At 47.8% G+C, this 17292-nt stretch overlaps 1 protein-coding gene across 2 annotated transcripts in view; it reads right to left on the minus strand.

The window, feature by feature from the left end:
* Positions 1-17292, minus strand: part of agap3 (ArfGAP with GTPase domain, ankyrin repeat and PH domain 3) — an 805117-nt gene that overhangs the window by 57283 nt on the left and 730542 nt on the right. For both annotated transcript variants that reach the window (XM_078215551.1, XM_078215552.1), the window contains exons 12-14: positions 11679-11833; positions 8077-8167; positions 6957-7179 (exon numbers count right to left, since the gene is read on the minus strand). In XM_078215551.1, coding sequence (XP_078071677.1) covers positions 6957-7179; positions 8077-8167; positions 11679-11833 — 469 coding nt within the window. The remainder of the gene's footprint in view (positions 1-6956; positions 7180-8076; positions 8168-11678; positions 11834-17292) is intronic.

Below are 17292 nucleotides of genomic sequence, written 5' to 3' on the forward strand. Positions count from 1 at the left end.
AGAAAGCCTGTCTGGTCCCCAAGGCATCTTCATTGAAAGAATTATCTTTATTGATTACTGACAGACAAGATTAATAGGATTATCCTCTCAGGATGGCTGTTATTGAGGCTTAAATAGAACAATAAGAGAAAGACCAGAAAACTGCCCCTCTGACGCCTGGGCTGCTGCTGATGATTAACTGGGTGGGTAATGACACCTCCAGCTTCCTGGGACAGCATTAAATCCACGGCCGGCAAGGGTAGCATTATTGCCCAACTCTAATTGCCCTTCAGAAAATTGTGAAAGTTGAATTGCTGCAGTCCATGTGATGTCACTTTTCTCAATCCACTGGCAGGATGTGGGCATCGCTGGCTCGCCCAGTATTTATTGCCCATCATTAACTGCCCTTCAGAAGGTAGTGGTGAGCTGCCTTCTTGAACCGCTGCAGTCCATGAGGTACCCACAGTGCTGTTAGGGAGGGATTTCCAGGATTTCGACCCAGTGACATTGAAGGAACGGCCAATATATTTCCAAGTCAGGATGGTGAGTGACTTGGAGGGGAGCCTCCAGATAGTGGTGTTTCCAGGAATCTGCTGCTCTTGTCCATCTAGGCGATAACGATTGTGAGTTTGTAAGGTGCTGCCTAAGGAACCTTGGTGAGTTGCTGCAGGGCATCTTGCAGATGGTACACACGGCTGCCGTTGTGCATCGGCTGCTCCCAGCATTGCCCTCATTTCAGTGGATTGTCAGGGTCAGTATAGCAGCAGTAACCCCTAAGAGGCTTGGTTGTAATATTGAACAGGAATAGCTCACTCACTGCTATTGAGTCATTTTTAAGGGCATATTAAAGGAAGATCTACATTTACGTAGCACCTCTCACGGCCACAGGACATTCCAGAGTGCTTTACAGTCAATGAAACTCTTTAGCCCAGTCCATCACGCAAACCAGCCTCCCATCCATTGACTCTGTCTTCACTTCCCACTGCCTCGGCAAAGCAGCCAGCATAATTAAGGACCCCGCGCACCCCGGACATTCTCTCTTCCACCTCCTTCCTTTGGGAAAAAGATACAAAAGTCTGAGGTCACATACCAACCGACTCAAGAACAGCTTCTTCCCTGCTGCTGTCAGACTTTTGAATGGCTTTACCTCGCATTGAGTTGATCTTTACACTCTAGCTTTGACTGTAACACTATATTCTGCACCCTTTCCTTTCCTCCTCCCCCATGTACTCTATGAACGGTATGCTTTATCTGTGTAGCATGCAAGAAACAATACTTTTCACTGTATGTTAATACATGTGATAATAATAAATCAAACCATCTCAAATAACTGTTGCAATGTGGGAAACACAGCAGCTAATTTGCAGACAGCAATTTCAACAACACAATCATGGCTGGATAATCTGTGCTGGTGATGTTGTTTGAAGAATAAACATTAGTCAAGTACCAGAAGGAAATCACAGAGAACAAAGTACAGCGCAGGAACAGGCCCTTCGGCCCTCCAAGCCTGTGCCAATCATGATGTCCTAACTAAACTAAAAAAAATACCTTCTGACCTTACTCAGTCCGTATCCCTCTATTCGCTCCCTATTCATGGACCCATCCAGATGCCTCTTAAATGTTGCTAATGTTCCTGCTTCCACCACCTCCTCTGGCAGCGCGTTCCAGGCACCCACCACTCTCTGCGTGAAAAGCTTCCCCCCGCACATCTCCCTTAAACTCCCTCCTCTCACCTTGAACCTGTGCCCCTTGTAATTGACACTTCCACCCTGGGGAAAAGCCTCTGACTATCCACCCTGTCTGTGCCTCTCATCATTTTGTAGACCCTCTATCAGGTCTCCCCTCAGCCTCCGTCTTTCCAGTGAAAACAATCCTAGTTTATTCAACCTCTCCTCACAGCCAACACCCTCGAGACCCGGCAACATCCTGGTGAACCTTCTTTGCACTCTCTCCAAAGCTTCCACATCCTTCTGGTAGTGTGGTGACCAGAACTGCACGCAATACTCCAAATGCGGCCTAACCCAGGTTTTATATAGCTGCAACATGATTTCCCAACCCCTGGACTCAGTGCCCTGGCTGATGAAGACAAGCATGCCATATGCCTTCTTAATCACCTTGGCCACCTGTGTTGCCACTTTGAGGGAACTGTGGATCTGCACGCCCAGATCCCTCTGCATGTTAATGTTCCGAAGGGTTCTGCCATTTACAGTATAATTCACAGCTAAATTTGATCCTCCAAAATGCATCACCTCGCATTTGTCCAGATTAAACTTCATCTGACATTTCTGTGCCCAAGTCTCCAATCTATCTCTATCCTGTTAATCGATTCTGACAATCCCCGGCACTATCAGCAACTCCACCAACCTTAGCAAACTTACTAATCAGACCCTCCACATTTTCCTCCAGATCATTTATATATACTACAAACAGCAGAGGTCCCAGCACTGATCCCTGCGGAATGCCACTAGCTACAGATCTCCATTCTGAAAAACACCCTTCCACTGCTACTCTCTGTCTTCTATAACCGAGCCAGTTCTGTATCCATCCAGCCAGCCCACCCCGAGTCCCATCTGATTTTAGTTTTTGTAACAGTCTGCCATGTGGGACCTTGTCAAATGCCTTACTGAAGTCCATATAAACCACATCCACAGCCCTTCCCTCATCAATTATCTTTGTCACCTCTTCAAAAAAACTCAATCAAGTTGATGAGACATGACCTTCCCCGTACAAAACCATGCTGCCTGTCACTGCCTGTCCATTTTCTTCCTAATGTGCATATATCCTGTCCCTCAATATCTTCTCCAAAAGATCCTCCACCACTGACGTCAGGCTCACTGGCCTATAATTTCCTGGATTATCCCTGCTTTTTTCCTTAAACAAGGGAACAACATTGACTATTCTCCAATCCTCTGAAATCCCCACTCTGATCCTGCGTCTGCATTCTGCATTCACCATGCCTGATAAAAAGAAAGTCTGAGCTTACAGGACGGGCATCAAGAAATCCCAGAGGAAGCTGCCAACAGGAAGCAGCAAGAAGAGGAGGTCGAGGAAGGAGAGTTACTCCATCTACATCTACAAAATGATGAAGCAGGTTCACCCCGACACCGGCATCTCCATGAGCATCATGAACACCTTCGTGAACGATATTTTCGAGCGCATCGCGGGCGAGGCTTCCCGCCTGGCCCATTACAACAAGCGCAGCACCATCAGCTCCCGGGAGATCCAGACCGCCGTGCGCCTGCTGCTGCCCGGGGAACTGGCCAAGCACGCCGTGTCGGAAGGGACAAAGGTGGTGACAAAGTACACCAGCTCCAAGTAAAACCCCCCAACTTCACAACAGCATCGTGGAATCTTTCACGGTCAACTCAGAAAGAAGAAGAAGGTTTGGTTTCCCATTTGTCCCAAAGAAAGAAATATACAAGAGAGGAAAGAAAATCAAGTTCATTGCTGTCCCTCTTTCCAATAATTGCTCACCAATTTCCAGCGAGAATAACATCTTGATGGACCAGTGATTGAGATGTCAGATACCAACAGTTCATAGAACAGTGCGATACCATGCCATTAGCTCTTAGGACAAAGTATACAAATAGTTACAGCAATGCAGTGTTAGAATCCCAAACAGACCATCCCACCTCTTGTCCTGAGTTCTATTCATGACTTTAGAGATTAGCTTCCACCAATTCCTCAGCAGAGTTTTTAAGCGATTTGGGCGGCACGGTAGCGCAGTGGTTAGCACTGCTGCTTCACAGCTCCAGGGTCCTGGGTTCGATTCCCGGCTCGGGTCACTGTCTGTGTGGAGTTTGCACATTCTCCTCGTGTCTGCGTGAGTTTCCTCCGGGTGCTCCGGTTTCCTCCCACAGTCCAAAGATGTGCGGGTTAGGTTGATTGGCCAGGTTAAAAATTGCCCCTTAGAATCCTAAAAAATGCGTAGGTTAGAGGGATTAGCGGGTAAATATGTGGGCCTGGGTGGGATTGTGGTCGGTGCAGACTCGATGGGCCGAATGGCCTCCTTCTGCACTGTAGGGTTTCTATGATTTCTATGATTCTTTGGCCCTGCAGCTTGACAGAACAATCAGGTAAGTATTTCTCAGCCTGTATAAATACCCTGGTGACAACTCTTCTGATGAGACAAGGTAGCCCCCGTCTCCCAACATTCATCAGTATCTGGAATGTCACATCATCATTAGGAGCCTCTTGTTTCTGAACTCATTCTGCACACACACTAACATTGCAGCATGGTGACTACAGCTCAGACACACATCATAGAGTCATAAAGGTTTACAGCATGGAAACAAGCCCCTCAGCCCAACTTGTCCATGCCGCCCTTTTTTTTAAAACCCCTAAGCTAATCCCAATTGCCCGCATTTGGCCCATATCCCTCAATACCCATCGTATCGTACCCATGTAACTATCTAATGCTTTTTAAAACACAACATTATAGAGGGTAGAGGCAGTGTTTGACTGGAGACGGTAGTGGGAGTGTTTGACGGGCGAGGGTAACGGGAGTGATGATAAGACCATAAGACCATAAGACATAGGAGCGGAAGTAAGGCCATTCGGCCCATCGAGTCCACTCCACCATTCAATCATGGTTGATTTCAACTCCATTTACCCGCTCTCTCCCCATAGCCCTTAATTCCTCGAGAAATCAAGAATTTATCAATTTCTGTCTTGAAGACGCTCAACGTCTCGGCCTCCACAGCCCTCTGTGGCAATGAATTCCACAGACCCACCACTCTCTGGCTGAAGAAATTTCTCCTCATCTCTGTTCTAAAGTGACTCCCTTTTATTCTAAGGCTGTGCCCCCGCGTCCTAGTCTCCCCTGTTAATGGAAACAACTTCCCTACGTCCATCCTATCTAAGCCGTTCATTATCTTGTAAGTTTCTATCAGATCTCCCCTCAACCTCCTAAACTCCAATGAATATAATCCCACGATCCTCAGACGTTCATCGTATGTCAGGCCTACCATTCCTGGGATCATCCGTGTGAATCTCCGCTGGACCCGCTCCAGTGCCAGTATGTCCTTCCTGAGGTGTGGGGCCCAAAATTGCTCACAGTACTCCAAATGGGGCCTAACCAGTGCTTTATAAAGCCTCAGAAGTACATCCCTGCTTTTGTATTCCAAGCCTCTTGAGATAAATGACAACATTACATTTGCTTTCTTAATTACGGACTCAACCTGCAAGTTTACCTTTAGAGAATCCTGGACTAGGACTCCCAAGTCCCTTTGCACTTTAGCATTATGAATTTTGTCACCGTTTAGAAAATAGTCCATGCCTCTATTCTTTTTTCCAAAGTGTACAACCTCGCACTTGCCCACGTTGAATTTCATCAGCCACTTCTTGGACCACTCTCCTAAACTGTCTAAATCTTTCTGCAGCCTCCCCACCTCCTCAATACTACCTGCCCCTCCACCTATCTTTGTATCATCGGCAAACTTGGCCAGAATGCTCCCAGTCCCGTCATCTAGATCGTTAATATATAAAGAGAACAGCTGTGGCCCCAACACTGAACCCTGCGGGACACCACTTGTCACCGGTTGCCATTCTGAGAAAGAACCTTTTATCCCAACTCTCTGCCTTCTGTCTGACAGCCAATCGTCAATCCATGTTAGTACCTTGCCTCGAATACCATGGGCCCTTATTTTACTCAGCAGTCTCCCGTGAGGCACCTTGTCAAAGGCCTTTTGGAAGTCAAGATAGATAACATCCATTGGCTCTCCTTGGTCTAACCTATTTGTTATGCGAGAGAGTACAAAGAACAAAGAAGATTACAGCACAGGAACAGGCCCTTCGGCCCTCCAAGCCTGGGGGATGTGGGGAGTTGGTGGGGTTGGATACGGAGAGTGGGTGATGGACCATGCTGCCCAACTGAACTAAAACCTCCTACCCTTCCGGGGACCATATCCCTCTATTTCCATCCTATTCATGTATTTGTCAAGACGCCCCTTAAAAGTCACTACCGTATCCGCTTCCACTCCCTCCCCCGGCAACATCGTTCTTCACTCGGAGGCAGCTCCTGGAGGTTTTGATTTGAAACATTCAATCTGGCCCACAATGGGCCATGGCTGCAATTGTACCTCATTCGGAATCATCCTCAGTTGACCAGTGGGACTGAAGTCACGTGTAGGTCTAAACTGGGTGCGGAGAGTAATTCCCATTCCCTGAAATATCACTGAGCAATTGGAGTTTTTACCACAATTCAGCAGCTTTCGCAGCAACTTTTTCTGGTGTCACAATGGATCAGAATTACAAATTTGCACAGTTCGATTTGAGCTCACAGCGTGTGGGTCACACACCCATAAATACAACCATTGCAGGGCTCCTGAATCTGCCTGTGCTATATAGCGGTCCCGTGTTTGCCTTGCTATAGGGGTCCCGTGTTTGCCTGTGTTACATGGGTCCCGTGTTCCCCTTGCTATAGGGGTCCCATGTCTGCCTGTGTTATAGGGGTCCCCTGTTCCCCTTGCTATAGGGGTCCCATGTCTGCCTGTGTTATAGGGGTCCCCTGTTCCCCTTGCTATAGGGGTCCCATGTCTGCCTGTGTTATAGGGGTCCCCTGTTCCCCTTGCTATAGGGGTCCCATGTCTGCCTGTGTTATAGGGGTCCCCTGTTCCCCTTGCTATAGGGGTCCCATGTCTGCCTGTGCTATAGGGGTCCCATGTCTGCCTGTGTTATAGGGGTCCCATGTCTGCCTGTGTTATAGGGGCCCCCTGTTCCCCTTGCTATAGGGGTCCCATGTCTGCCTGTGTTATAGGGGTCCCGTGTTCCCCTTGCTATAGGGGTCCCGTGTTTGCCTGTGTTATAGGGGTCCCATGTCTGCCTGTGTTATAGGGGCCCCCTGTTCCCCTTGCTATAGGGGTCCCATGTCTGCCTGTGCTATAGGGGTCCCATGTCTGCCTGTGTTATAGGGGTCCCCTGTTCCCCTTGCTATGGGGTCCGGTATACGCTTGTGCTGCACGGGTCCTGTGCTGTACCTGCTGCTCTCCTGGCTGGGTTTAGTCAGTCCCTGCGTCGAGTCCTCCCACACACTGTTCGCCATTGCATTCCCGATTCCCGTCATCACCATGATGAGTTCCACAGGCCAGTCGTCCAGGTCGAGGGACCGTACCCGCGACAGGTGCGTACCCAGGTTTCGGTGGATGCCGGAACATTCTATACAGATTAGGGCTCCAAGGTTCAGGCTTGCCCAGTCAGGATCTGTGAAGAGTATGGAGATATTAGCATCGCACTCACATTAAAATACTGTGCAAGAAAGCAGAGTAACAGGAGCGGCTTCTGTCACTGGCATGGCCAAGGGAACATTCATCAAACTTACACATTCACAACCCAGCTGCAGCCACGAGTGCCACAACCAACTGGGAGGAGGGGAGCGTTTAGTGTAGTTTTATTTTATTTAGTTTTATTTTTAGTACAAGTAAGGCTTACATTAACACTGCAATGAAGTTACTGTGAAATTCCCCTACACTCCGCTACACTCCGGTGCCTGTTCGGGTCAATGCACCTTAACCCACACGTCTTTCAGAATGTGGGAGGAAACCGGAGCACCCAGAGGAAACCCACGCAGACACGGGGAGAACGTGCAAACTCCACACAGACAGCGACTGGAGCCAGGAATCGAACCCAGGTCCCTGGCGTTGTGAGGCAGCAGTGCTAACCGCTGTGCCACCGTGCTGCCCCGGGTCCCTGGCACTGTGAGGCAGCAGTGCTAACCGCTGTGCCACCGTGCTGCCCCGGGTCCCTGGCACTGTGAGGCAGCAGTGCTAACCGCTGTGCCACCATGCTGCCCCGGGTCCCTGGCACTGTGAGGCAGCAGTGCTAACCGCTGTGCCACCGTGCTGCCCAGAGAGTAGAGACTGGGTGTGAGCCCAGCTGCAATCCAGCTGTTCAGTACCAGATTTTTCCACTCCAATTTAAGAAGCAGACACAAAGCTTCAACTGCCCTCGACACCAAGACTGAGTCCAGCATCCCAATCCTTGCAGCGTTAAGCTGATCGATCCCATCACCTTCTCCAGTTGTACCATCGAGCAGTCCTGCACAATGTGTAGGTGCCGTCCCGCGCGGTGTGAGTGGGCACTGCCGTGCAAAATACTTACTTGGTGTATCACAGTCCACACAAAAACCATTCCCTCGCATGTTCCGGATTGATTGGATGGCGACGGCATCACTCTGGCTTCCCATTCGAGACTGAAACAAAACCATGAACCACAACTGTCTGTTATTCTTTAGGAACAAGCCCAGCTGGGCAGGACCATTCCATCCAAAACCATCCCCTCCCGATATCCCTGAACGCACTCCACATTGCCTCAACCCCACCCACTCTCCGTATCCGCCAACCTCACCCACTCCCCACATTCCCTAAACCCCACTCACTTCCCCCAACCCCACCCACTCCCCGTATCCGCCAACCCCACCCACTGCCTGTATCCATCACCCACTCTCCGTATCCAACCCCACCCACTCCCCGTATCTGCCAACCCCACCCACTGCCTGTATCCATCACCCACTCTCCGTATCCAACCCCACCAACTCCCCACATCCCCCAACCCCACCCACTCCCCGTATTCCCCAACCCCACCCACTCCCCACATTCCCCAACCCCACCCACTCCCCGTATTCCCCAACCCCACCCACTCCCCACATTCCCCAACCCCACCAACTCCCCACATCCCCCAACCCCACCCACTCCCCGTATTCCCCAACCCCACCCACTCCCCACATTCCCCAACCCCACCCACTCCCCGTATTCCCCAACCCCACCCACTCCCCACATTCCCCAACCCCACCCACTCCCCGTATCCCCCAACCCCACCCACTCCACGTACCTGCCATCCATTCCCCACTAGGTCTTCATTAAGAACCACATCCTCTGCCTCCACACGTGGTTTACATTTTGTTTTGTTAATGGAGTTGACTCTATCCTTTATTTCCTACTACTCTTAATCTATTGATAAAACATCTTTGGGTTCTCTTTGGCTTTGCTTGCCAATATTATTCTTGCCCTTTCTTTACTTTCTTAATTTTGTTTTCATTACATTCCTCCATTTTCTATACTTTTCTCAGCCTTTGATTCGGGAAAACATCACGGCAATACTTAGAGAGGATATTCCTTCGGGATCATCCAGTGAGGCGATATGGGTGGAACTGGGAAATATGAGGATGTTGCCAGGACGAGTGGGCCTGAGTGATCGGGGGCGGTTGGCCAGGCTGGGACTTTATTCCTTGGAATGTAGGAGAATGAGGGGTGACCTTATTGAAGTGTATAAAACATGAGAAAGTGGATGAGGCGGGTTCAACAGCAACATTTAAGAAGCATTTGGATAAGTACATGGATGGGAAAGGATTAGAGAGGTAAGGGCCAAACACGGGCAATTGGGGCTAGCTGGGAGGGCACCATGGTCAGCATCAACCTGTTGGGCCAAAGGGCCTGTTCCTGTGCTGGATTGCTCTATGACTCTATGCTTACCTTTAGTGATTGGTGTACGAGGACATCCACTCTCCTCATTTATGGCCATTCAGATGGTAATCTGCCTTCCTGTTTTTGCTACCAAAGTGGATAACCTCGCACTTATCCACAGTATACTGGATCTGCCGTGCGGATGCCCACACACTCAGCCTGTCCGAATCACACTGAAACATCTCTGCATCCTCCTCACAGCTCACCCTCCCACCTAACTTTGTATCATCTGCAAATCTGGAGATAATACATTTAGTTTCCTCATCTAAATCCTCATCTAAATATATATTGTAAATAGCTGGGGTCCCAGCACTGATCCATGTAGTACCCCACTAGTCACTGCCTGCCATTTGGAAGAAGACCCATTTATACTGACACTTTGTTTCCTGTCTGCCAAGCAGTTTTCTATCCATCTCAATGCCCGACCCTCAGTCCCATGTACTTTAATTTTACACATTAATCGCTTATGTGGGAGAGTGAAAAGTAAAGTAAAGTTTATTTATTAGTCACAAGTAAGTCTTACATTAACACTGCAATGAAGTTATTGTGAAAATCCCCTAGTCGCCACACTCCGGCACCTGTTCGGGTCAATGCACCCTAACCAGCACGTCTTTCAGGATGTGGAAGGAAACCGGAGCGCCCAGAGGAAACCCACGCAGACACCGGAGAACGTGCAGACTCCACACTCCCAAACCGGGAATCAAACCCGGGTCCCTGGTACTGTGAAGCAGCAGTGCTAACCACTGTGCTACTCTGCCACCTCCAGGAGCCTCTGCTCCCACTAACCGGGTAATCCCCATTACCAGAGAGTTCCCACTAACCGGATAATCCCCATTACCAGAGAGTTCCCACTAACCGGATAATCCCCATTACCAGAGAGTTCCCACTAACCAGGTAATCCCCATGACCAGAGAGTTCCCACTAACCAGGTAATCCCCATTACCACAGCGCTCCCACTAACCGGATAATCCCTATTACCAGAGAGCTCCCACTAACCGGGTAATTCCCATTACCAGAGAGTTCCCACTAACCGGGTAATCCCCATTACCAGAGAGTTCCCACTAACCGGGTAATGAGGCATGGACTATTTTCTAAACGGTGACAAAATTCATAATGCTAAAGTGCAAAGGGACTTGGGAGTCCTAGTCCAGGATTCTCTAAAGGTAAACTTGCAGGTTGAGTCCGTAATTAAGAAAGCAAATGTAATGTTGTCATTTATCTCAAGAGGCTTGGAATACAAAAGCAGGGATGTACTTCTGAGGCTTTATAAAGCACTGGTTAGGCCCCATTTGGAGTACTGTGAGCAATTTTGGGCCCCACACCTCAGGAAGGACATACTGGCACTGGAGCGGGTCCAGCGGAGATTCACACGGATGATCCCAGGAATGGTAGGCCTGACATACGATGAACGTCTGAGGATCGTGGGATTATATTCATTGGAGTTTAGGAGGTTGAGGGGAGATCTGATAGAAACTTACAAGATAATGAACGGCTTAGATAGGATGGACGTAGGGAAGTTGTTTCCATTAACAGGGGAGACTAGGACGCGGGGGCACAGCCTTAGAATAAAAGGGAGTCACTTTAGAACAGAGATGAGGAGAAATTTCTTCAGCCAGAGAGTGGTGGGTCTGTGGAATTCATTGCCACAGAGGGCTGTGGAGGCCGAGACGTTGAGCGTCTTCAAGACAGAAATTGATAAATTCTTGATTTCTCGAGGAATTAAGGGCTATGGGGAGAGAGCGGGTAAATGGAGTTGAAATCAACCATGATTGAATGGTGGAGTGGACTCGATGGGCCGAATGGCCTTACTTCCGCTCCTATGTCTTATGGTCTTATGGTCTTATGGTAATCCCCATTACCAGAGAGTAGTAAACGGTAATCTGTGCGCACTACCGGGTAATCTCCTTTAGTGGGGCAAATGTGATGCTTACTCAGTGAGCTGCACACTCCCAATGCCAGGGCAGTGTAAAACTCAAGTCAGGAAATTATTCAGAATGGACAAGAAACTGTTTACAGATCAGAAAAGGGAGAAGGGGAAGATACGGGTAGTTCATCACACAAGAGTCAAGCATTCACATAGTGTCCAACCGCTGGAGGGGAGGCAGTGCCTGGGCATGGTTGTACAGCACAGTGTACCTTATGTAGCTGAGCTGCCAGCATCCAGAGATGGAAACATGATGTCTCTCAGTTTCCCTCACACCACATTATGGTGAGCTCCCACGCTCTTGTGCACGGCCTTACCTTATTCTTACTGCTTTCGCATGACTGTAAACTGGCAAAGATCTGACTCTCAATCGCTAGCACCCATGATTCCCTCTCGTCAGAGCTCGAGGCCTCAAAATGCCAAGTTTGCCCAGTTAGTGACACAATCACAAACTCATAAGATTCCTCTCCGTCTGTAAGATAAAAGGGAGAGAGTAGGAGAGTCAGAATCAGCATCAGCACAACAGGAGAGGTCACAGCCTGGATTCACACAACAGAACGCCCACACAACAACCCACCCACTCCATCCCACCTCATCATCATTTACCACAAATTACCACATCAGGGAGCTTTTGCCTGTATCTAACCCAGTGCTGTATTTTGTCCCAGTCGAACACTCCCAGGCAATGTAGAGGGAGCTTAGTTCTGTCTCAGTGATCCCAGGATAGACCAGTGTCCAACTGACTCAGGGTGGAGAGAACTTCACTCCTTCGGAGCTTTCCTTCCCCTTTCATCCATTTGAGCCAAACAGAGACCCTGGTGGCTCCACCTCAGGCAGTTATCTTTAGGAAGAGACTTTTAATACAACTAGATCAGATCAAACAGCTTGAATCGACCAATCTTCCTCCTTCCTCTCATCCAGTTTACATTCCCAACCTGGACAACTGGATATGTTCAGGTTCTGTTCCGAGCAGAGACTGATAACCTTTTAAAATGAAAGGAATTCCCACAAAACCAATGGAAAGAGAACTGCTGAACAAGATTTCATTTTTAAAATTTTCTCTGTAACAAACCAACTAAAATCAACATAATCCAAACATTAACAGGTGGAGTATCCTTCAAATAAAAAGGTAAATTTATTCATTTGTGGGACATGGGCGTTGCTGACTGGCCAGCATTTATTGCCCATCCGTAGTTGCCCGAGGGCAGTTGAGAGTCAACCACATTGCTGTGGCTCTGGAGTCACATGTAGGCCAGACCGGGTAAGGACGGCAGATTTCCTTCCCTAAAGGACATTAGTGAAACAGTTGGGTTTTTCTGACAATCGACAATAGTTTCATGGTCATCAGTCGATTCTTAATTCCAGATATTCTTTATTAAATTCAAATTCCATCATCTGCCGAGGCGGGATTGGAACCTGGGGCCCCAGAACATGATCTGAGTTTCTGAATTAATAGTCGAGCGATAATACCACTCGGCCATTGCCTCCCTCTAAATTTCACTTTAAGTAGTTGATAGAACAAAGAGAAGCCTCATGTAGCTACAAGCACTCGCAATACTGCCCACACAAATCAGGAATTTCTGTCTTTCCAACTGAGCCTCTATTGTGTGGGGACTCTCACTTCCCAACCAATCAGCTCAGTCCTCCAATCGTATTGATCAGCAGCCATATTTCCCAGACACAGTTATCACTGACACGGCACAGGTCTGCGAACCCGCTCTCACTTAAACCACGACAGTCCCTCTGGCACAGGATTCACAGACAGTCCCTTTTCCAGTCGTGTGGACTCTGGCATAACTTCAACCGGGTAATGAATATTCTGCAATCCACAATCCCTCACTCTTCCTGTCTTCAGTGATCTTTAATCTTCTATCCATGTCTCCCTCCTCCTGAAATACCGGGAACACCTCAAATGGATCAATATCCTTCCTATTGTCATGGTTCAGGTCAGAAACTCCAAAGTGTGTTATGAAGCCCGCCTGAATCATAAGTTTTGCATTTTGAACTTGGCTCGGATAAGCATGAGATGTTTCACTTCAGATGTGATTCAAATGACCCAAAAGGGAGCTTTTATCAAACAAAGTTTATTTAAGAATTTAGTTAACATGTATAGTAATAAAATTAGCAAGAACCTTTATCAATTACAAACAAGAAACAAAACAACCACTATAATGTATAACTCTTAATGAATATCTCTAATGTGTTCCAATTAAAACCAAAACCCATAGACAACAGAAACCCCTTCTCACAGGTTTAACACGGCACAGACTAATGCTCGCGTGATACTGGGATCGAGGCCGTTAAATTGAATTCTGCAGTCCAATGCTCTGAGACTCAGAACAGTCACCAAGATTGGTGGCACAGTGGACAGTGAAGAAGGTTATCTCGGATTGCAACTGGACCTTGATCAATTGGGTCAGTGGCTAACAAATGACAGATGGAGTTTAATATAGACAAAGAACAAAGAAAGTTACAGCACAGGAACAGGCCCTTTGGCTCTCCACCGACCATGCTGCCCGACTTAACTAAAACCCCCTCCCCTTCCGGGGACCATACCGCTCTATTCCCATCCAATTCATGTAATTGTCAAGACGCCCCTTAAAAGTCACTACCGTATCTGCTTCCACTACCTCCCCTGGCAACGAGTTACAGGCACCCACTACTCTCTGTGTAAAAAATCTACCTTGTACATCTCCTTTAAACCTTGCCCCTCGCACCTTAAACCTGTGCCCCCTAGTAATTGACTCTTCCACCCTGGGAAAAAGCTTCTGACTATTCACTCTGTCCATGCCTCTCATAATCTTGTAGACTACCTTATTGAGTTTTTTGAGAAAGTGACCAAGGAGGTGGATGGGGGCAAGGCAGTGGACGTGGTATATATGGATTTTAGTAAGGCGTTTGATAAGGTTCACCATGGTAGGCTTCTGCAGAAAATGCAGATGTATGGGATTGGGGGTGATCTAGGAAATTGGATCAGGAATTGGCTAGCGGATAGGAAACAGAGGGTGGTGGTTGATAGTAAATATTCATCATGGAGTGCGGTTACAAGTGGTGTACCTCAGGGATCTGTTTTGGGGCCACTGCTGTTTGTAATATTTATTAATGATCTGGATGAGGGTATAGTTGGGTGGATTAGCAAATTTGCTGATGACACCAAAGTCGGTGGTGTGGTAGACAGTGAGGAAGGGTGTCGTAGTTTGCAGGAAGACTTAGACAGGTTGCAAAGTTGGGCCGAGAGGTGGCGGATGGAGTTTAATGCGGAGAAGTGTGAGGTAATTCACTTTGGTAGGAATAACAGATGTGTTGAGTATAGGGCTAACGGGAGGACTTTGAATAGTGTGGAGGAGCAGAGGGATCTAGGTGTATGTGTGCATAGATCCCTGAAAGTTGGGAATCAAGTAGATAAGGTTGTTAAGAAGGCATATGGTGTCTTGGCGTTTATTGGTAGGGGGATTGAATTTAGGAGTCGTAGCGTTATGTTGCAACTGTACACAACTCTGGTGCGGCCGCACTTGGAGTACTGTGTGCAGTTCTGGTCCCCACATTACAGGAAGGATGTGGAGGCTTTGGAGAGGGTGCAGAGGAGGTTTACCAGGATGTTGCCTGGTATGGAGGGGAGATCCTATGAGGAGAGGCTGAGGGATTTGGGATTGTTTTCGCTGGAAAGGCGGCGGCTAAGAGGGGATCTTATTGAAACATATAAGATGATTAGAGGTTTAGATAGGGTGGATAGTGATAGCCTTTTTCCTCTGATGGAGAAATCCAGCACGAGGGGGCATGGCTTTAAATTGAGGGGGGGTAGTTATAGAACCGATGTCAGGGGTAGGTTCTTTACCCAGAGGGTGGTGAGGGATTGGAATGCCCTGCCAGCATCAGTAGTAAATGCGCCTAGTTTGGGGGCGTTTAAGAGATCCGTAGATAGGTTCATGGACGAAAAGAAATTGGTTTAGGTTGGAGGGTCACAGTTTTTTTTTTTTTTTTTAACTGGTCGGTGCAACATCGTGGGCCGAAGGGCCTGTTCTGCGCTGTAATGTTCTATGTTCTATGTTCTATGTTCTATTAGGTCGCCCCTCAACCTCCGTCGCTCCAGTGAGAACAAACCAAGTTTCTCCAACCCCTCCTCATAGCTAATGCCCTCCATACCAGGCAACATCCTGGTGAATCTTTTCTGTACCCTCTCCAAAGCCTCCGCATCCTTCTGGTAGTGTGGCGACCAGAATGGAACACGATATTCCAAGTGCAGCCTAACTAAGGTTCTATAAAGCTGGAACATGACTTGCCAATTTTTAAACTCAATGCCCCGGCCAATGAAGGCAAGCATGCCGTATGCCTTCTTGACTACCTTCTCCACCTGCATTGCCACTTTCAGTGACCTGTGTACCTGTACACCCAGATCCCTCTGTCTATCAATACTCTTAAGGGGTCTGCCATTTACTGTATATTTCCTATCTGTATTAGACCTTCCAAAATGCATTACCTCACATTTGTCCACATTAAACTCCATCTGCCATCTCTCTGCCCAAGTCTCCAACTGATCTATATCCTGCTGTATCCTCTGATGGTCCTCATCATTATCTGCAAATCCACCAACCTTCGTGTCGTCTGCAAACTTACTAATCAAACCAGTTACATTTTCCTCCAAATCATTTAAATATATTACAAACAGCAAAGGTCCCAGCACTGATCCCTGAGGAACGCCACTTGTCACAGCCCTCCATTCAGAAACACACCCTTCACTGCTACCCTGTCTTCTTTGACCAAGCCAGTTTTGTGTCCACCTTGCCAGCTCACCTCTGATCCCATGCGACTTCACCTTCTGCACCAGTCTGCCATGAGGGACCTTGTCAAAGGCCTTACTGAAGTCCATGTAGACAACATCAACTGCCCTACCCTCATCAATCATCTTCGTCACTTCCTCGAAAAACTTGATCAAGTTCATGAGACACGACCTCCCCTTCACAAAACCATGTTGCCTCTCACAAATGTGAGGTGATGCATTTTGGCAGATTGAACCAGGGCAGGACTTAACTCAGTTAATGGTGGGGCGTTGGGGAGAGTTACAGAGCAAAGACATCTAGGGGTACAGGTTCAGGGCTCCTTGAAAGTGGAGTCACAGGTGGACAGAGTGGTGAAGAAGGCATTCAGCATGCTTGGTTTCATTGGTCAGAACATTGAATACAGGAGTTGGGACATCTTGTTGAAATTGTACAAGACATTGGTAAGGCCCCATTTAGAATACTGTGTACAGTTCTGGTCACCCTGTTATAGAAAGGATATTATTAAACTAGAAAGAGTGCAGAAAAGATTTACTAGGATGCTACCAGGACTTGATGGTTTGAGTTATAAGGAGAGGCTGAATAGACTGGGATTTTTTTCTCTGGAGCGTAGAAGGCTGAGGGGTGATCTTATAGAGGTCTATGAAATAATGAGGGGCATAGATCAGCTGGATAGTCAATATCTTTTCCCAAAAGTAGGGGAGTCTAAAACTAGAGGGCATAGGTTTAAGGTGAGAGGGGAGAGATACAAAAGGGTCCAGAGGGGAAATTTCTTCACACAGAGGGTGGTGAGTGTCTGGAACGAGCTGCCAGAGGTAGTAGTAGAGATGGGTACAATTTTCTCTTTTAAAAAGCATTTAGACAGTTACATGGGTACGATGGGTATTGAGGGATATGGGCAATTGGGATGAGGTTAGGGGTTTAAAAAAATGGGCAGGATGGACAAGTTGGGCTGAAGGGCCTGTTTCCATGCTATAAAACTCTATGACTCTTTGACAGTCTAAAGTTAAGGCAGCTTCCCAAAACCTCAGAAAAACTCTGGTCCAGCCCCGAACAACAGCAGAATTTTCCTTTGGGAAGGCAAAACCTTGCTTTAAGATCACCAGCAGAATTTCCAATAAAAAAGGGAGGGAGAGACTTCTGTTCAGCTTGCTAT

This window comes from Mustelus asterias, chromosome 7 (assembly GCF_964213995.1).
Source record: "Mustelus asterias chromosome 7, sMusAst1.hap1.1, whole genome shotgun sequence".
NCBI classification, from domain to species: domain Eukaryota; kingdom Metazoa; phylum Chordata; class Chondrichthyes; order Carcharhiniformes; family Triakidae; genus Mustelus; species Mustelus asterias.